This window comes from Uncinocarpus reesii, genomic scaffold (genome assembly GCF_000003515.1).
Source record: "Uncinocarpus reesii 1704 scaffold_5 genomic scaffold, whole genome shotgun sequence".
NCBI lineage: Eukaryota > Fungi > Ascomycota > Eurotiomycetes > Onygenales > Onygenaceae > Uncinocarpus > Uncinocarpus reesii.
Genome location: NW_003052496.1, coordinates 69,559 through 90,084, shown reverse-complemented (window position 1 = coordinate 90,084; position 20,526 = coordinate 69,559). Strand labels below are relative to the sequence as shown.

Genomic DNA, 20,526 nt, shown 5'->3' with positions numbered 1-20,526 from the left:
CTCCGCCTCGTCTACCTCAACACCTCGCGCCGCCACGGCCTCACCCGCGTCGTTGCAAAGGCCATGCCCGGAGAGGCCACCCGAGTCACCTTCTTCCTGCCCAAGCACGTCCGCGTCCCCCCCGGCAGCCACGTGTACGCCTACCTCCCGCGCATCTCCCTCTGGATGTCGCACCCCTTCTCCGTGGCCTGGACCGACGACGATGCCGACCCGCCTCAGACCGAGAAATCGGCTACTACCAGCCCGTTCAAGCAGCACTTTGACGAAGAGCTCAGCGGCACCAGATTCAGCTCCACCCGCGTCACCCTGATCATCGCCGCCCGCACCGGCATGACCCGCAAGCTTTACAACGCCGCCCTCGCAGCCCCCAACCTCACCCTCGAAACCAGCGGCTTCATCGAGGGCCCCTACGTCTCGCACCCCCCCGCCGCCTTTGGCAGCTATGGCACCGTCGTCCTCTTCTCTGGCGGCGCCGGCATCACCCACCACCTGCTGCAGGTCCGCGGCCTCCTCGAAGCCGCCGAGGCCGGCACCGTCGCCACCAGAAAAGTCTTTCTTGTCTGGTCCGTCCGCACGACCGAGCATCTCACCTGGGTGCGCGGCTTCATGGACTCGATCCTCCACCTGCCCAACCGACGCGAGGTCCTCATCACCAAGCTGTTCATCAGCAAGCCAAAGAGCACCCGCGAAATCACCAGTCCCAGCACCACCCTGCAGATGTTCCCCGGTCGCTGCCGGCCCAACGTGGTGCTGGACGAGGCCCTGGAGACCAGGGTCGGCGCTACCGTGGCCTCGGTCTGCGGGCCCGGTGCTTTTGCCGACGAGGTGCGCGCCGCCGTTCGCGGCAGGATCAACAGGGGCGTCGTGGTCGACTTTGTGGAAGAGGCATTTACGTGGTGATTTTTCCTGCTATACCCCCCTGTTTCAATGAACATGAACCCATTTCCCGGCGACAATGGTGTTTGCACATGATGGCATTTTCCAAGTACTTGCATTTTCCCTTGGCGTTTTTGTATCTTCTTTGTAGATCTGTTTGGTGTAAATATTATGATACTTGCATAGTTCTAAAAGCATGTGTGTGCAGTTATCCAGTTCATCTGAAATCCACATCCACATCCTACATGTAAACTCATCACGGGTATAGAAGCAAAGAAAAAAGACCAGATACAGGCTACACCTTGGTATTACCCGCCCCATCGTTCCGATGCAAAGGCGGCAGGCTGAAATCGCTGTCAAACAGCGCATCATGTCCACCGGGGTAATATGTACTGCTCATGCCCGGCGCCGCCCCGCCCGAGGTCGCAACGCCAATCGCCTGCGTGGGCGACACGTCCCTGTCCTCCCGCTCCCGCCTCGCGTCGTCACTGCTGCTACGGTTGGTGCTGTACGCGTCCTGCGGCCGGTCGTGCGTCGTGCTGAACTTGTCCGCAAACGGGTTTTCGACCTGGAACTCGCCCGGCCTGTACTGGAAGCCCTGCGACGAGGACGCATCTCCGTGCTGCGACCGTGGCCCCGGCACGCTCGGCGGCGCCGGATCAATGGGCGACAAGTCATGGGCGGTGGTGGTGGTGGTGGTGGTAGTAGCGGTATGAACCGTCGTCGTCGTGGGTGGTGGCTGCGCGGGTTCCTGCGTGAATGGCTGGTGCTGGAACTTTTTCAGCGCCTTTCGGGGGATCGAGAGGATCGGCACATGCGGCCTGGAGCGCCGCACGGGCGTCGGCTCCTCGAGCGGCGAGACGGGCCTGTCGTCTTGGGATTGGCCTTGGGGCGTCTGTGGAAGCTGGGTTTGCGACTCGCTTGCTTTGACCGTCTTCCTCGCGTTGAGATGCGCCCGCTGATACCTTGACAGCGCGACCGAAATCTTGTCGTTTGTCTCGATCAGGGTCATCATGGTTTCCTCGTCCGGCGCCGGATCCGTCGCCTCCATGTAGTTTTGTAATGACCGGGACGCCCGCTGGCATCGGCTGGCAAATTCTTTGAGCATATCATTCTCAAAGAATTCCGACGAGGATGTCGATGCCACCATCTGCAGCAGCAGCTTCGCCGACGTCGCCGCCTCTGATATACGGCCTGCTAGTTCTTCCTGGCTGGGCAAGCCCTTTGATCTTTGGTTCCTGGAAAAGAAGTCCTGGCGGTATCCGGGGTACATCGCGTGGGCAGGGCCTTGAAGCTATTGAACAGTAATCAGTATTTTCCCCCAGTGGATGAGAGCGCAAAGGCCTTTGTTCACCGGATGGACACCAAACATCTTGACAAACTTGTCCTTTTCCTTCTGCCACATGTTATTCACCTCCGAGAGATTGGTGTCGCGCGCCTTGGTCGTTGCGAGGAATTCCAGCGTTTCCCTTAGAATCTGCTGCACGCTGACCTCCTGCCCGTCTCGCAGCAGGATCTTCAGCGACGAGACGAAGCGCGCATCGATGTGGCGCGTGAATGTCGGCCCGGGGTTGTCGGATAAGATTCGAATCAGCATAATCGCGTTATACTGCTGGTGCTCGGGGTATCCGTTTGGCTTCGACAGATACTTGTAGATCTGATGCGCTGCGGCCCTGGCAGCGGCAGGGGTCGACTCCGCGGCCTCGACGATGGCCGGCAGATGGAGGAATTCATCGCCCTGGTCTCCCGCTTAACACCCGTCGAGGGGACATGATCGCAGCCAGGGGGGGGAGAACCACTCACTGTGTTTCGCGCTGCCGCGTCGCAAAAGGCTTTCTATCGGTTCCAGTGAGCCAGCCAACTCGCAAAGACGATGCGGATACGACAAACTCACAATCTCCGTCACGACGCTGTTTTCGAGCGATTCTTGCGGATATGATGCACCGTTCGACCGATGGAGTTGCGCCCCTATCCCTTCTGCACAGTCGCCCGGTCAGCACGCTTGCAAGCACTTTGGACGCGAGGACTCGGCCAACTCACTTGTGCGCTTCAGGGTTCCCACCAGGCGTTTCATTCTGGCTCAACGGCAGGGATCCAGGCAACGTGGAATGAGCGTGGTGCAAAGTGCAATGAGCGGGGAGAACACAAAAGAGCGAGCTGGACAATCACAGAAGCAAAAGACAGACGGCGAGGCCAAGAGATGATTTGCAAAAGCGCCCCCAATCGAGCATCCTCGCCGTGCTGCTTCGTGCAGCCAACCGAATGGCGGCCTGGTGCTTAACTAGCGTTGACTATGGCCGATTAGTTAGTGGGCTTAAGCGCTGTGGCGACCCTCTAGCTAGCGGGTGCTGCCCCGGAGTCCCCCAGCCAGCCCCCCTGCTACAGCACCGTGGTTAAGGGCTGTCGCGTCCGCTGGCATCTCAGTGGCCAGCACTCGCACGACGCGTGGCCGCCATCCCCATGACTGCGCGGCCAGACGGCATCGCGTTGCGCTCGACGATTTGCGAGATCGCCCACCGGTGCTTGGAGGCAGCAATCTGGGGTCCAGAATCCTGCATCCGGTGTTACTCCATGTGGCATAGCCAACGTCCCCGCTGCAACGGTCTAATAAAAGAACCGGCTGGGATTGCTGCTTACCCTGCCACAGAGTCACAAGATCTGATATCCATCTCAGGGGTTGATACTGAGGGAGATGACTGTGCAACCAACACTAACCCAGGAATCAAATGGGATAGAAGATCTTTGCAAATGCTATTGCAGCTAACTATTGACAAGATGTGCGGTAGTTACTTTAATTATCGAAACTACATTCAACAGATGACACCAATTTGCATGCACTGATTCCAACATCATCCTCCGCGGCACAAACGGGTGCCTAAAAAACAAATTCCAACTGACATGCATTCATTGGCAACTGGCTAACTGGCAAGTGCACTCGCCTCTCTAAATAATCCAGGCTGATTCACATCAAGCTGTCCAGGGAGAGTGCAGTCTGAATCAGCTAGAGGCGAATGCTTGTGCCGTTCCGCCTCAATCGCAAATGGATGTTTCCGAGTTCACAGATGACATGCTCGAGCTGTGCCAACATCGAGAGTCTAGATGGGTGTCGGACCTTGAACCGATGCGCTTTCCAGAGTCGAAATGCGTGTGGCAATTTGGTCCCATCTTTGCGGAACGTGAAATTTTAGTTGATGATGATATGCTACATAAGAAAATGATCACAGAAGCCAGTGCTACGTGCGTTGCGACACAAGTCCAAGGCCCAAACCCTGGGCTTCAACGCATTGCAAAGATAAGGGTGCAGTGAGTAACGGCCTCTAGATGGAAATGTCACTTTTATCTTGTTTGCTTCGGCTGAAATTGAAATATCCAGGATTCCAGATGAAGACGACCCTTCTTCCACAGAGCCGGCCGAGTCAAGCGCTTGTCTCGCATTTGAGCTCTCTAACTTGCGTGATCTGACGGATTTGGGTTGCGCTTACACGCCGAAGCTCCTTGACTATGTCATAGCAAGGCAGGGAGAAAATCATTATGTTCCTGGAGGATTCTTTGGTATCACCATAATGGAACGGCTTCCCGGACAAAATCTAATTCAATTTGATAAATTGCCTCTAGCTGAGAGAGATCAAGTCCGGCTGGCTTTCGCAAAGGCATTCCGGTACCGTCCCCCAGTTCCTCCCCTTGATACGATACTCTGCGAATAGAATATGAAGTGAATTCCTTGCTCTCGGATTTCGACGATCCTGGTCGCCGCAACTTGATCTGGGATCCCAAAGGCAAAAAATGGTAAATCAATCCAATTCGCGCAATGGGGCACCACTCTATTGACTTCCCTTCCTTCCCTTTTAGCTACATCATTGATTTTGAATATGTATATCGATTGGGGGATGCTGAACCTGCGAAATTTTCACCTGGAGTACATTATCACTGCTGGGAAATAGCAGCCCCCTGGGAGGATACTGATCAAGGCGGCATTGACCCAATGGTTCCCATTGAATTTCCATTTGCAATTGACCCGGATGACGAAACACTTGAAAGAATGGCAGCTGAGGCAGCGGGGAAACCATTGAAATTTCGATGATTTACCCGTACTATCAAGGTAGCCCTTCCTGCTCCTTATACCGGTTTCCTACCTACTTTGCAGGAACAATCAAGTCCATCTTGTCAAAACTGCAATCTAGATTGATGATAGTCCACGTTCACAAGCTCATATTGGTCCAAGGAGTATCAAGGCGGCTTGTTGCTCCATTGAGGACTGTGAAGCAATGAACAGAAGTCAACTAAGCAGCAACTCAGGATTTACATATTAGACATATTAGACACTGGCAGATGGTTCAATTCTCTTTTCATTAATTCAAAGATTGCTTTCTTTTGTCCTTTCTTCGTTTTTATTTTCTGGATTTTTTATTTGTAAATCCATTCCAAAATCGATATCATGCGCAACCAGCCCCCTCAACCACACCAACCACCTCCAGCCATGTTCCGAACACCTTGTTCGCCGAAGATCAAGTCTGAACATGATATATTTCGGGATCCCAGCTGCACATGGTCGATTTCTCGATGTCTTCCTTCCGCGGATAGAAAAGCGCTCCGGAAAACCTCGCGGTCCCTCCACGTCTCCACCCGTCTGCTTCCACACTTTCACAGAGCCCATCTCCTTCAGGCCAACCAAGACGAAATCCAAATCCCCATTTCAACATAAACTCCTCACGCGCGTCGATCGACTGGATAATACTCCCAAGAAGCGGATCTTCGGTGTACACTCGCCGAGTAAAGGGAGCGTATACCGGTACTTGACTCACGTCCACGTCCTGCACCGTGTTGCGCAGACGAGCTTCAGCATCTGCCTGTCTTCTATGGTTGCTGTAGTCGTCCAAAACGAGGTTGGTTTGGTGATAAAAATCGCCAAGTAGAGCATACCCGCAGGAAATGAACTGCATCCGCTGAAGATTCACAGGAGGGCTGTGCTGTCGCAGTTTCAAGTTGGAAAAGTCCACTTGACTAGGTAAAGGGAGACGACGCATATCTGTTATCGGGAGATGCGGCCCGAACTGCGCAAGAATTGAACTCCATGACCCGCTAGGGAGTCGGCGGTTGTATCCCTGCGGTGGCCCGACAGTGGAACAGCCAGAACGGGTTGGTGCCCAATGTCTGCGGCCAGGAGTTGAAACCAAAGAGCACGAATCAAACGTCAATCTCTCCAAGGCACTCTTTTGCGACATCTGTAGGAATCGTTTCAGTGCTGTGGGCGAAAACCAGCAGTTTTCGAATGTCAGTGATTTTACGTGATTGAACGCCAAAACTCCTTCTTTCACATTTCCAGTGGCCGCTTGCATCGGTGCTCCCATAATCGGAGCAGGAAGGATGTATCTGTTGCGGGCCAAAAGTCCGTTTGCATACTCTCCTCCTCCAATGTAACCTAGCGTCAGCGACTCAATATTCGGGAGAGACACTACCTGGTCCTTGAGAAGTTTAAAGAACTTGATACATGCGCCACTCGGCAGGATAGATCGCAGATTTGTGCCGTCAAATTCCCTCCAGTCGGGGTACACGAGTATGGTCAGCGTTTTCACGGTGCTGAACGAAGTGAAAAACTTGTCATGGTGACCAAATTCCTCTAGTAACTTGGACGAAATGCCGGCAAAGGTCAGAGTATGGAGATTCTGGAACACGTGGGTATTGGTTATGGCTGCTGGGAAGAAAGAGTCCAGGAATTGCTTTATCATATGCGAAGTTTCACTTAACAGTTCCAGCTGAGCCTGATCGCGACAGGCATCACAGAATTGCGAGCCATCTGTACCATACCAGGTTGTCACTTTACGAATCAAATCAGTATACCGGTATTAGAGGGAATAAATATGAACGAAAAGTTCGTAGGTGCCGTGAGCCTTCTTACCTTCTTTCTCACCAGCCGGTGCGAACACATATGGAGCAGGGGCAATTCTTGTGCCTGATCGAGCACCGCTATCGGGCATAATATATTGGCTTGAAGACAGGTGGGGATGCTTATCTCGAAAAACAATAGAGGGTTGCTGAAAGACAGGTTGGAAGCGGTAGACGACTGGTGGCGGCAGCCATCCCAGCCCAGTGTTCAAGCTAAGGGCAATTTCTTTTACGCCGTTCAGGTGGGAAAATGCTTTGGCCATCCGACGTTGACGGAATGCGAGCAGCTCCATATCTCTCAGTCGTTGATACAGTACCCGGTCACGATCTAACCGGCCATGCGCGGCCCAGCCAACCAAGTTTGGACAAATAGGATTGGCAGGGAGGGGAGGCAAGAATAGAGCAGCTGGTAAACGACGAAGATCAATAAGTGGAAACGGATTCAATGTGAGGAGGACGAGGACACCCTTACCTTGATCAATATCTACAGTGATAGCAAACCTCGAGATGTTGGACCCGACTCTTTCGAAAATGCCCACGTCATCCTCCTTGGTCGTTTTCGCCACGTAGAAATCTGGGGAAAACGGAACTGACACCTGGTAGAAGAACAGATACTCTAGCTTATGCGCAAACTCGCGGTTCACAAGTCGAAGCCGAGCAAGGTCAGACCTGGTCAGATATTCACTGATGAGGAAGAAAATGTCCGTCGAGACACGATTTGGCGGCCATGATTTATGTGGCGTAAAGTTAACAATAGCATGCGACGCATGAAAACGGAGTGGGAGCATAGAAATAGCACTTCTATGGTTTTCGTCCATGGCGATAGGGATTATTGACTAGCGACTGCGATATGCCGGGAAGGAAGAAGACATAGGAAGCAAAAAAAGTAAAAAGTGACGCTGGCTTCAGGCACCACAAGAACGCGACCACTGCTGTCGACAATGATGGCAAGATGGATCAAGGATTTTGAGGGTGGTGGTGGAGGGAAAAGAGAAAAGGCATCTCAGATTCACCAGGCTACTTTTTGTAGGAATGAATCTTTTGTGATATCGAGTACATTGAACCTGACATTTCTGGTGGTCTAAGCAACACATCAGTATGTGTTTGATTAGAGTGCAAGAGGAACAGAACCCTAGACGGATTGTTCCGAAGATAACAATGCTCATCCTTTCAGAGGATCTTGAGCTAGAAGAAACCCCAAAGCACAGAGAGATGGATTGTCTTTTCTTTCTACAGCAGGGGTATCTTTTAGAGAATGGGATTGCATAGAGTGCCTGCTGAGCTTAGGGTCAAGCCTCCTCCGCCCAGCAGAGTATGATCGCTCTGGCTTGTCTGCTTTGCTATTCGGATGGATGATTTATTTTCGGATGAGGTTGGGGTTACCCAAAAGAGCGACGTGTCGAGGAGTGAGACAGCACGTGACCGGGTAGGCGTCCGAAACAGGCTAGAGGCTTGGCGCGCTCCGGGTGGGGCCTGATCCGGTGCCAAGCCCTGTTATCTGATTGCTGATCACTCTCCGCACCAATCAGCAGCGGCGTACGGGCGGCGCGGCACCGTGCGACAGCGTCCAGACCGACAATCACTGCAGCGAGTGTGCATCACGAAACAGCCAGCCAGAAGGGCGCAGTTCGTGCACGCAGCAGCCGGTTCGTCATGGAGGAGAAGAATCCCTCCCGCATCCACGTTGCGCCGCCGTCCTACCTGCACAATCGCTCCGAAATGGCTCTTCCGACTGCGTCTCCCAGCGCTCCATCCGGTCCGCACCCTCCTCCTCCCTCCCTCTGCACGAGCACCGGCATCGAGCCCGGCTCCTACTCCCACCCAGTCATGGCAGCCAACAACTCTTCCGATGAAGAGGGCGGCCACCCCCCTCGCTACACTCGAGAAAACGATCCGTTCCAGCTATCCTCCAAGCTGAAAACCGACGCCGAAATCGACTCCATCCCCGCAAATACGTCGCGACGACGCAGGTTTGCACGACGGAACGGCAATCCTTCGGCAAAACAGGTCCAGGGCTTCTACAGGACCCAGAACGCAAATATTGAACGGCTGTTGAAGCCAGTTGACGAGCATGTCCGTTTGGCCCGCGAGTTCAACAACCAAAACCAATTGCGCTACAAAATCGCTGTCTACGGCAGCTTCGCGGCGAATGTGGTCTTGGCCATCCTCCAGCTCTACGGCGCCATCGCATCTGGGTCGCTGTCCCTGTTCACCACCATGGCGGACTCGGTGTTCGACCCGCTCTCCAATCTGACCCTGCTGCTGTGCCACAAAGCCGTGAAGCGGGTCGATGCAAGGAAATTTCCCGCTGGAAAAGCCCGCATTGAGACCGCCGGAAACATATGTTTCTGCTTCTTGATGATGGCCGTTTCCTTCATCCTTATCGCGTTTTCGGTGCGCGACCTGGTCACAGGCAACGAGGAGGACACGCTGGGGTTCCATCTCCCGTCCGTGATCGCTGTCAGTATCGCCTTCGCCACAAAGTTCCTTCTCTTCGTGTACTGCTGGGCCTTGAGGAACCAGTACTCACAGATCCGAATCCTCTGGGAGGATCACCGGAACGATCTCCTCATCAATGGCCTTGGTATTCTCACATCAGTCGGGGGAAGCAAGCTTCGATGGTGGATTGACCCCATGGGCGCACTCATCCTCTCAACTCTGATTGCCGGCTTATGGCTAAAGACCGCATACTCGGAATTCCAGCTCCTCATCGGCGTCACTGCCGACACAGAAATGCAGCAGTTGATCACCTACATCTGTGAGTCCCAACCCCATCTCATTCCCTGCTTCATCGCCCTTGTCGGGCTAACTAACCATTTTCCCACAGCCATGACTCACTCACCTTTGATCAACGCCATCGACACTGTCCGTGCATACACGTCCGGTCCCCGACTTCTGGTGGAGGTCGACATCGTGATGGACCCGAGCGCATCTCTACGCGCCACACACGATGTCGCGGAAGAACTTCAAATAAAACTCGAGAGCCTCCCAGACGTCGAGCGCGCTTATGTGCACGTTGATTACGAAACCACGCATAAACCCGAGCACTTCCTGAAGAAGGAGTTGTAATTCCGTACCTGACGAATCTGGCTTCTGGTGAACAAAATCGTTGCGATGAATTTACGTGACGAGCCCTCATAGTTAATGACCGCAAGATATCCCTTTTTTTAGACACAAAGTTCCCCCGGAAAGGGAAGATGTAGAGTCTGAGATATTAATTTATTCGATATTGTCTAGTTTTTCTGGGTCTGTAGTCCTAGCTGATTTCTCCATCATCCAACAATGCTATTCACAAGCGAAAATCTAGTAGATAATGAACCATCCAGCTGAAAAAATTGCTGAGAAAGTCACTTTTCCTGCTTTTCTGAGACCCCACTGCCAAATATCAAATCCTTCTTGGTCTCCCTATCCCAAACCACCTCTCCATCGCTTTTCCTTTTGAAATACATGATCCGATGCTGCGGGATAAATTCCTCGTCCGTTTGCTCCGTCTTCCAATTCTCCAGCGGGATTTCCATACTGCCCAGGAACCGGTCGTCATATCCGACCACAAAGTCACTCGAATCCATGTTCGAGTCCCAGCGTAGACGGTTAAGGATATCCGCTGCTGGTCGGAGTTTGGCGCTCGGCTTGTTGGGCATGCCGGACCTGCGAGACGCGCGAGCAGCGGCAACAGTAGCGGCGGTAGAGTCGCTGTTTTCGTCCTCGTCGTCATCGACGTCGGATGCTTCTTCAGCACAAACGTGGATTCCCCATTCCCTATCATCAAGTTTAAGAGGACCAAGTTCAGATTGTTTGACATGAGTGACATCTATCCAGGAAGTTGTGGGGTCGAAATATATCGTTTCTCCTTGGGCTTGGGAAGCAAACTGCCCTAGGATCCTATCAAGCAAAGCCGCGTTTTGTCGACGTCCCTCCAGCGTAGTACTTTCAGGATCACCCGTCTCGTTTCTCGCAAGGCCAATAAGGTAGAACCCTTCGTATTCTGTAACATCACCGACACTCTCTCTTGAAGTGAATCTCGCGGGCCATATTCTTGCATGGACACCGGGTAAGCACCTATCAATATCTACTTGCACCGTTAACCGACCAGGTCACCACTGAGGTAAGAACTACTTACCATTCAAAAGACGACAACATCTTGATTCCAACCAACCCAGAAGGGTGCTCCCTTTAGCCAAAATCATTCCCCAGTATTGAACATGAATCTTGATATAGCTAGTATATGTCTTTAAAAACTCCTGAGAGGAATCCGATGCAGTTATGTTGCCCACAAGCCCCGACCACGACATGTCAGGGGTTGATATCAGCTCGTCCATTCGCTGGAGCTCCTTGATTATTGTCCTGGTCGAAGCTTTAGATGCAGATCTCGCAATGTTGACCAACGGTGTGTGGATTGTCAAAATTACCATCGGCTCGTTCGCGTACCGACGATAGCGTGGCGCGTCCTTGAAGAAAGAAGGGTCACAAAGGATTTCCCTCTCCCAATCAAAGTTGGTGTAATACTTGAAGAATCTGCAGATCATATCCATCGAAGTCGCTCCTCCTTTTCGACAGGAAAGTTTGCACACCCGAGAGAGCATCATCGTGATATGAATGCCGCCGAGATAGCCAAATCTAGCAAGATAAATGCCACGGCGTTTAGCCCACAATGTTATAAAACGATGCGCGGCTCGAAAGGCAGCTAGGTCAGGGATACTCCGCCGAATGTAATCAACATCTCTAAATGCTTGAAGCTTTGTCAAAGCTTGTGATGATAGATAGAATGTCGAATCGTCGGGCGGGAGCAGCGATATCCTTTGCCACCTGCGAAAAGTGTCAGTGGAAATGTGAAGAAGCACATTCGGTTGGCGGATGGCAGAAACTTACGCCTCAACGACTCGCGAGGCAGGGCAGTACTGCAAATCACATTTGATCCCCTCCACTTCGAGCTCCAACATTGTTCCCGTTGCGGCCTTCACCCTACGCAGTATCCTTATGCCTAAATCCGTTGCTTTTCGTAGCCGTTTCTCAGCAACAGCAAAGAATGTTTTCGAACTGATTGGCCCGATGACTAGGCAGTCAATATCCGATGAAGGACTCCAAACTCCAAGGCCATAGGAGCCAACAGGCACTAGTACCATGGCAATATTTGGTTCAGGGTTATTTCCGCTGCCATCTCCAGCTCGAGCTGCCGGCCCCTGAGTGATCACATCTCGAAGTAGATCGACAACGGATTGCCTTTTACTAACATCCGCCTCAGTTGGCAACATCATGGATTCGCGAAGGCACAATTCCAAAGAATGCCTGTCAAACAATTTGGTGGGCGTAAGGAACGAAGCAGAAGTTGACGCAACGGTCATGTTATCGGAAGCTGTAGACTCAAGTTTCAGGCAAAACGTAGCCCTCACTCCCCAGTGATCACTGCCGAGTTCTGCAGGGTTCTGATCATCATCAGGAAGACCGAAAAGATTGAATTCCGTTGGCCCAAGAAAACCACTTCTATCCATTAATATTCTGTCGTAGCGCTGCGGCCGACCGTCCGGACCAGCCGAAGCAGCGGCAAGCGGGTTCCGTCTAGGGTCAAATGTTGCACCCTCCTCGCCCTCAAGCGTATCAATAGAAAGCATGTCGGCGGGGTTTGGGGAAAGGTCTTTGGCATTAGCGCGGGCCATAAGCCAGGCATCCTCGAACCGAGACCCACAGAGTAGTGATTCCAGCTGTGAAAGGTCGTATGCTTTGGCAGGGGAGAGTAGCTTTTCGTCCATTGCGCTTTGCACAGTAAGGGCGGACGTTGGAATGTTCATATCCCCAGCAATGATGCATGGATTCTCCGGGTAGGTGTGATCGAGAAAATCATATAAAGCGCGTATCTGGGATTCTTTGGCAGAAACCCTCCTGTCAGCTAAACCAGAGGTAAGATGAACTGCGGCAACGATAAGAGGCAAAAAGCGCGAATCCGCCGTTTGTTTTCCAACGCCAACCATTTTGAGGATCACAGCAGTTTTGTAACGTTCCGTGAATGGCAAAATTTCCCAGCTGAACCTGAAGCGACTCAGGATTACAACATTTCGCTGCATGGGTAACGGTGCACACTCCGCTTGATGAGGGGGACCATGGGTTGCAAAACAGTAACGGCTTTGAATTTCGTTCTGGGAAAGCAAATGGGACAGAAAGTCATCGCATACTTCTTGGAGCACCAAAATATCAGCCAGTGCTGACTGTGCGAGTATGGTGTGGACCAGCGCAGGATATCTCCCACGAGGAGGCGGATATGGTTGTTCCAGAAGCACGTTGTAACTTGAGACTGTGAGAGTATCCCAGCCCGGTTCCTTTTCACCGGATTCTCCCAGTATAGGAGCACAGGGTGTCCACTTATAACCGTCCGGCGGAAATTGATATGTGGTCATCGGTTCGCCACAAACTGATCTAGATATGCTAGGCTGCGTAGGAATCATCTCTGAATTGTGTAGTGCATGCATGTGCTCGCCGACATGTCCGACTTCAGAGATTGCAAGGTTATTCATTGTAAGATCTCCAGAAAGGCCGATGGTACCCCAGACTCGCATTTGACTGAACTTTTGCCCGTGCTGTATTACACGCTCACGCACAAGGACGACCAACTCTTCGACATTCCATTCAATTGGGGGCAAAAGCCGTACTTTCGACAGCAACGAGTCTCGGGACTGCTCATCACCTGCCCTTGTCTGGCCGACTGTGAGGTGAGGGTTAAACTGTCCTCCGTCGGGTTGTCCCAGGGCTGCAAGAATAGTGTCCCGGAGGTCAGTTAACGACATGCTGGCATCCTCCGAGCGCGGTATTAGATGGACGATGTTGCCCTTCCGCGGAACGAAAAAGCCTGCTTGGTCTAAACGAAGGCGAACATTAGGGGCGCCGGCGGCGTTTCGCCGCTGTATCAAAGCGGTCCTAATCCGCGCGACCGCCTCGGGAACAGAGCCGGCGGCAACAAATGGGTAGAGAAGATTGATATGAGGTGGCCATCCTCCGTAGGCTTGGTCATAGAAGGATCGAAGGCGGTTGATTTCTCCGCATAAATTCTCGGGAGGGATGATGCACAACGCCGTTTGAGAGAAGCGGAGGGATAGACTGCTAGACGGTGACTGTTGATCGGAAGACGCCATGGCTATAAATATAAGGGAAAATGTAGAAACGGAGCCCAACAGCAAAGGGGTATATTTCAAGTCAGAACGAAGAAACGAATATCAACGCCAGTCTCCGGTCAAGATGTTGAGACGAGAATCACACGGCGGGTTCTGCTTCTGAACCGCCAGGAACTGCGTCCTGAGTTATATAGTTATCATTTCTCGATTAGAAAGGCCTGATGGAGGCAGACAACAGCGTCGATCCACTGGATGCGGGCTGAGTCAACCGTGGGAGTCCATTGCAGGCGCCTATGTAGTTGCATCCGGAGTGGCTTGTCCAGCTCTGGATTCAGTGGCCTCGAGTCACTCCGCGTCGAGCACCTTCAGGCTGGCCGTCGGCGTCCAAACGGAGAGAATGCTGTTCTCAGTCTGTTTTCCACTTGCTACTACTCACTGCATCGTCAATCTCTCTGGCGCGAACAAACGTAGGCGGTGACTCGATCGACCGGTGACTCACGGGGCGATGAGTCAGGCAGTTTAACTATTAGCAGAGAAGGCTAGTTATCCTGAAGACAGCTACCATCCGGCCTTTTTGCGAACTCGCTGTAAATCAATGTCCATATCTGTGGATGGTTCTTCCACGGGCAATGCTGCGAGGAGTAGGAAGGCTTCCTAGATGTCCCATCGCAACTAACTAACTAGTTAACTGTCCCTGCACTCGGGATGTTTCCTCTGCCATCCCACAGTTTCAATTCAAAAGGGAAATGGTAACAACACCCATTCCGTGCACATTCACCGGTTAACGAGTTATGAAGTCGTTAGTTACGAGCTTGGGATCCAGGCAGTCATCCACCGGCTACAAAGTGCCTTCGTCCTTTAGCGAGAGGTCGAACGAAATGGCTTTGGTCCCGATGTTGGCCGCGAGAGAACATCCCGCTGCACAAAGAAAATCAGGACGGACGCCGTAGGCACTCCCACAAGCACCAGGCTCGCGTTACCTGGTTTGTTAATGGTTGATCGCCAGACGAACCGATCGCGGAGGAGGCCCTGTTCAGATACATCCGGCATCGATGACTATACGGCCTCGCTTTCAATCGTGACGGCTACGTGCTTACTTTGACCGCAGATTCAATGAGCGAAGCGAGCTGTCTCACCGCTATCTGCGATTTGATATTCAGAAGCTTGCCGACCTTGCTGTCGGAGCTGTCGGGAATGGAGCTCAGGCCTGTAGGCATTACGTTTGAAGCAGCTGGTTAATACGCGATATTCAGATGCATCTAGGCGTCGAAGTGGTAAAGTGCATCGAGGTCTTCATAACAAAGCATTAGCTCTCACGATGCAAAAAACAACTGTGACAAGTTCAAAAATATATTCTTGAATTTGGCCACCAACTAGGAAGGAGTGCTTTTCTCCAAATCATGGCCATATCAAGAGCTGGAGCCCTAAATGCGTTTTTCACTTCGTGGGCCAAACTTCACCCATGCCCTTCAGCCTTGCCTTCAGAGCATTGGACCGTAGAAACGTCGCTTTCTATTCCTGTTACTTATCCAGAAAGCAATTCGAGTTAGTAGCCTAGAATAGAAGCGTTTTCAGCAAGATGAATTTTCAATTGATTTCATATGAAGATTTGAGCAACCACCGTTTGTAGAATGGCTGCAGAATACGTACATGCAGGAGGAAAGCACCCGAAGTCATTAACGCATGGGGAAAAGCAGAACAGAAAATCAACACCTGGGGATCGAGAGTATACATGGGATACAACGAGATGAGAAAACAGTTCAAATGGGCAACAGCGCAAGATAGGGGGAACCGAGGAGATTTTTTCATCATTCATGAAGATTGGAATGTGTTTGTTGTAATTTTTCTTTTTTTTTGATCGAAGTCTTCCAGCATCCATACCAATCGAGCCGAATTATTAATTACCGTAAGTCGAGGCTCCAATCCCCGCCAGGCAGAAGAAAAGAATCAAAAAGTGAAATGATACAAAAGCCAGCGGCTATCGAGAAACGAAATCACGGCGGGTCTATGTGGTTCATGTCTATGAGAATGCCGGGGCAATATCATTCAGGAAGGGCAAATTAAAGAGGCGAAAAGAGAAATGAAGCAATGCCGAAACGAAAGATCTAAAATGTCGAAGGGTATTCGGCCACGGGCTAAGCGCTCATTTCTTCGTCTTCCTGGGCATATCTCCTAAAATGTGATCAAAGCTGAGGTTTGGGTTGTGGCTGACCGGACGTGAGGGGGGGTCGACAGGAACCACTCCGGCGGGAAGGGGCAGGGCCTCCAGACCCATGTGAATAGAGGACCTGTTCCCTGGTCTGGCAAACCCTGCATTCGGCAAGGGAAGCGAAAACATTGGTGGTGTGATGTTGCCTGGCGTCAAAAGCGGAGTGGGCTGCTTATCGGACGTTGATTCGGTAGACAGCGGCGGAGGAACAACGTTCGGAGGCTGATATGGTTGATATTGTGCTTGATATGGTGGTTGATGGAATTGCGGTTGGAACTGTGGTTGGTATTGTGGTTGGTACTGTGGTTGGTACTGTGGTTGGTACTGTGGTTGGAATTGCGGTTGGTATGGCTGGAACTGAGGGTGGAATTCGTCTGGATATTGCGTTTGATATTGGAGTGGTTGCTGGGGTGAAAAAGGAGCCTGCTGTGGAGAGGCCGGAATGTTTGGACTAGCCGGCGCGACATCCTGCATCACCGTTGAGTGTAGCTGCTGCTGATCGGCCCATTTTGTAGCAACCTGCCAACAATGACTCCGCCGATATATCCCTTCAACCCCATTCGCAACGACATCTGAGGGGAGGTTGACCACGCCAGATCCACCAGCAACACCGAACCAGCTGCGGCCTGACTTTGCGTCATCCTTGCACCATGGGGAACCTCCACGAGGGAGGGATGCACAGAAAGTATTCCACGCCCGTCCGTGAATTTGACGTTTGGCGCGTCGACCACGATCATGGGGAGAGATTGAAGGACGGCATACATGAACAACCACTGTCCACATCTGTTGTCCGACAACTCGTCGGTATTCTTTCCCGCTGCCCACCCGCCTCTCGAACTTCGTGAAGCTTTCCAGGAAAGGAGTTGGCCTCATACTCTTGTTGTTATACGCCCCAAGCAGAATTTCATTCACCTCGCCGCTAGAGAGCTTCTTGGCGCGCTCTTTCGCTTCTTTCTTTGGGTCAAGCCGTCGCTTGATAGTTCGAATGGTGGGCTGGAGTGGAATGTCGAAAGGAATTGGAGGTGCCACTGGAGGCGTGCTTCGGTCGAATTCACTCATAACATGTCTCAATGCTCGAGATGTGGGGGATTGGTCTGAATCACCAACTTCAGGGTCTGTGATCGTCATGTCAGAGGATCGCGTGGTCAGAGACGTTCTATCAACCAGCATGTCGTAGAGATCAGCAAAGTCGTTGTATAGCTCCTTGAGCAGCAATCGATTTAGACCACTCTCCTCAAAGTCATTTTTCTTCGAATTCGCCTTTGGCGGCCAAGACCCAAATCTCGATCGGTAGTAAGCCATAACGTGCTTCCTGAACGCGAGGAACGCGTTTTTCCAGTTTTTGAAACGGATGATTTTGGCTTCGTTCATCACGGTGGAATTCGCAAAGCCGGAGAATAGCTGAGGAAAGTCAAAGTCATCCAACTTTTCTCGAACAACTTTCAAGCGGTTTTCGAGATCGAGATATCCCCTCTCCAGTCTTTTTTGTGTGACCTTCGACACGAGCGCGTATCTCGAGCTGTCCACGAGCTTGATATCATCCAACTTGCCAACTCCATGGGTAAATCCTTCTTGGTAAAGTGGAAGGTACCGCATTCGTTCTCCCAGGATGATTGCCTGAAGGGTCTTTTCGGGGCTCTTCCTCACATCAGACAGTCCTAACTCGTCGCAGTAGCACGCGAAACTGGAAACGGAAGTCTCGCCAAAAGTCGAACCATCCAGATTTGCAAAGGAAAACCTGTCGAGCAAACCGGATATCTCCATGAAAATGGAAAATATCGTGGGGAATCGTGGTGTTGCAACCAACGACTGCCCAACAAGAAAGGCGAAAAGATTTCGAAAAAGAACAAGTACATCCACATCGTCATCATGCAGGACTGGGCGGTTGTTCGAAACGTCACTGTTTAGGGGAATGGGCAGATAAAGATGCAGTTCCTGGGTGCTCTCTTCCAGCAGGTAGTCTCTCGATCTTCTTCCGTCAGAATCATCCTGGGACCCGTCGGCAGGGCCTAGGGGGGGAGAAACTGGTGGCGAAACGGGAACAGAAAGATGAAGTTTAGGCGGACGGTCTGGAAGGCGATAAGGGGCCGGGTCTGAGCCACGGACCATGGCTGTCAACGCCGCAGAGGAACTGAATGTGCATGATGGAACCTTGAAGGAAGGCGGGCGGCCAGTGTTTTTTGGAAAAAGGTACACGTAGGTATCGCCTTCCTCATCCCAAAGCTCTGAGATCTAGAGAAGAGATGACAGTTAATACTTAGGATAACCACTCCAAGGTAGGGAGAAAGAAAAAGAAAACTTACCTTCTCGCCGGCGACCAGTTGATCGACATCGTATGGCATCTCCTGGGTAGTTCCAGCAATCCAGGCTCTCATCATCGGCTTGCTATCAGTAGCTACATCCGCCCCCTTTGAAGCTCTCCCGGGCACCCAGCTCCGTCCCTTGGTTAATCTCGATTCAATTATCTGACTTGGTGGTCGTAGCCCTAGTCCCGAACCCGATCTGGGACGACCCAGACCTGGTATATTCCCACCCCAGCTTTGCCGCCGTTTATGGTTGTCCGTGGGCGAAGTGTCGACAGCGACATCGGGATTGACAGCACTGAGAGAAGGCGGAGGCAAGAGCAGTTCGTCCCTCGAGGGGTCCGCGCGTGGTAGCGGCGCAGAGACGTTTCTGGGGGCCAGTGTCACGGTCTGGTTGTCTTGGAAATTTTGTACAGACGCCGCATGACGGATGGTAGACTGGGAGGGTGTCGCAACGTGCTGCGTGGAACTCCCAGACTGGGAAGATTGTGATGAAGTAGAAGTAGGGATTCGCGTCTGCTGCTTGGGGCCGTCCTTGGTCTCCTTGGATGATCCGATAGAGAAGAGGGAGGAAAGCCGTTTGGCGGACTTAGCAGGTGCGGCGAGCATGGTTGCCAAGAAGGATGCGAGAAAGGGGAATCAGGGCGTGCAGAACGGGCATGGAAGAGAGAGAAGATGGGCTCTGCAAGAGGCTGACTCTTCTCTTGGTCGTGGATGAGTGTGTTTGTGTCTGTCGTTTGAGCGTATCACTGCGCGGCCTGGACGACGTAAAATGTTTTGGATTTCGGGAAAGGGGGAGGAAGTGATTGAGTTCGGGACGACGATGAGAACCAACCAACACCGCAACCGAAACAGTGCCAACGAGGCGGGCTTATCCGTCAATCGCAAAACGTGCTGGATGGAGGCTCAGACTCGCTGCCAGAGGCTGGAGGCGGTCCCGGCGAATTGGATCTCCACGCACGCAAAGAAAAAGCTCCGCAAATCTTGCCTGGCACCCCAGTCCCTGCTCGTATCGCAGTCGACTAGTCTGCTCGTGTCGTGGTACGAAACGGAAACTCTGAGTCTGATTTCTAGGCGGTTTTTGTGAAGCAGCGGGATGGCGTCCTCCCTGGACGACGGTGGACGTTGGGTTTGCTTCAGATGTGGCGATGAAATCCAAGCACTGGAGCTGCCCTGGCAGTGGATCTCAACCAGATAGCCAGGCCAAGTGGGACGTCATTTATTATGGACGATCGTCAACGGAAGACAGAAGAAAAAAGAATGAAGAAGAAGAGGAACAGAGAACGGCAACAACAACAACAACAAGAACAAAAACAGTCTGTGTGAAGCTAGTTTGACCGCCGAGTGAATCGCTGACAAATTTGTCCACTGCGTGAGGACTTTTGATGCCGGATGCTGCTGGGTGGGCTTGTTCGGGTCATTTGCGTCGGCCGGTTTGATGTCAAGCTACAGAGTGACATGGATCGTGCAGTCCTCGAGTGGAAAAAGGGCACAGCCTGCACCGGTGAATGACCAACTCACGCCAGCACACAATGGTGAACGGTAGCCTGAATGGCTGATTGTCCCGCCCTGGGAATTTCAACAAATCCATTAAATATGGTCAAAGTGCTCTGGAATGCCTTGCTTTGTTGTTCTCTGCGGCTCCTTGTCAAATGCTGAGGATTTTAAGGCTGACGGCTATATTTAGGACTCCCCTAATCTCAGATCTGACAAGGATAGGGGTGGCAGCAGGCCATTCACCCTCCAAGGCGGAATGGTACAAGAGATGATGACTGGCATCGCCGCACAAACCAACTGGGAGGAGAAAGGCAGGTTCACAGGAATAGAGTGTCAGTCTCTACATAGATTTCCAACGGCCACTTCCCTTTTGTCGCATCTCAGCATTCTTTGATCCATGGGTTCAGGCCACGCCGGAGCAATCAGCACTAGCAAGGATCTCACCAGGCACTGGCTCCCTTCTCATCCCTGAAACACGGGCAGCTTTGCATCATCCCAGACATCCCAAACAAAGACGACCCTCAGGCCTGCTCATCTCGCTGCACCCTGACCCTCCTGATGACTGGCTTAACAGAGCAAGGAGTCACGGTTGAGGCTGCAAGAAGAAGCCGGCGCATTGATTGAGGGTTGCATCAGCTATTCACCGGCACCAATCCGG

General features: G+C 52.1%; 6 protein-coding genes across 6 annotated transcripts; 2 read left to right on the top strand and 4 right to left on the bottom strand.

Moving 5' to 3' along the window:
• Positions 1 to 1,171: 1,171 nt before the first annotated feature.
• On the bottom strand, positions 1,172 to 2,950 carry UREG_07046 (uncharacterized protein; the record flags this gene model as incomplete). The annotated part of the gene is made up of 4 exons (XM_002582227.1): positions 1,172 to 2,170; positions 2,231 to 2,614; positions 2,771 to 2,853; positions 2,917 to 2,950. The coding sequence occupies 4 exons, from the start codon at positions 2,948 to 2,950 to the stop codon at positions 1,172 to 1,174; spliced, it is 1,500 nt and encodes a 499-aa protein (XP_002582273.1).
• Positions 2,951 to 3,916: 966 nt separating this feature from the next.
• Positions 3,917 to 4,580, top strand: UREG_07045 (uncharacterized protein; the record flags this gene model as incomplete). The annotated part of the gene is made up of 2 exons (XM_002582226.1): positions 3,917 to 4,179; positions 4,250 to 4,580. The coding sequence occupies 2 exons, from the start codon at positions 3,917 to 3,919 to the stop codon at positions 4,578 to 4,580; spliced, it is 594 nt and encodes a 197-aa protein (XP_002582272.1).
• Positions 4,581 to 5,381: 801 nt separating this feature from the next.
• UREG_07044 (uncharacterized protein) lies at positions 5,382 to 7,577 on the bottom strand (the record flags this gene model as incomplete). Its single annotated transcript, XM_002582225.1, has 2 exons — positions 5,382 to 6,691; positions 6,773 to 7,577. 2 exons carry the CDS (start codon positions 7,575 to 7,577, stop codon positions 5,382 to 5,384), a joined length of 2,115 nt encoding a protein of 704 aa, XP_002582271.1.
• Positions 7,578 to 8,412: 835 nt separating this feature from the next.
• Positions 8,413 to 9,828, top strand: UREG_07043 (uncharacterized protein; the record flags this gene model as incomplete). The annotated part of the gene is made up of 2 exons (XM_002582224.1): positions 8,413 to 9,517; positions 9,587 to 9,828. 2 exons carry the CDS (start codon positions 8,413 to 8,415, stop codon positions 9,826 to 9,828), a joined length of 1,347 nt encoding a protein of 448 aa, XP_002582270.1.
• An 805-nt stretch (positions 9,829 to 10,633) lies between these two features.
• Positions 10,634 to 13,880, bottom strand: UREG_07042 (uncharacterized protein; the record flags this gene model as incomplete). Its single annotated transcript, XM_002582223.1, has 3 exons — positions 10,634 to 10,818; positions 10,880 to 11,565; positions 11,629 to 13,880. The coding sequence occupies 3 exons, from the start codon at positions 13,878 to 13,880 to the stop codon at positions 10,634 to 10,636; spliced, it is 3,123 nt and encodes a 1,040-aa protein (XP_002582269.1).
• Positions 13,881 to 16,002: 2,122 nt separating this feature from the next.
• UREG_07041 (uncharacterized protein) lies at positions 16,003 to 18,980 on the bottom strand (the record flags this gene model as incomplete). Its single annotated transcript, XM_002582222.1, has 2 exons — positions 16,003 to 18,300; positions 18,372 to 18,980. The coding sequence occupies 2 exons, from the start codon at positions 18,978 to 18,980 to the stop codon at positions 16,003 to 16,005; spliced, it is 2,907 nt and encodes a 968-aa protein (XP_002582268.1).
• Between the last annotated feature and the right edge of the window lie 1,546 nt (positions 18,981 to 20,526).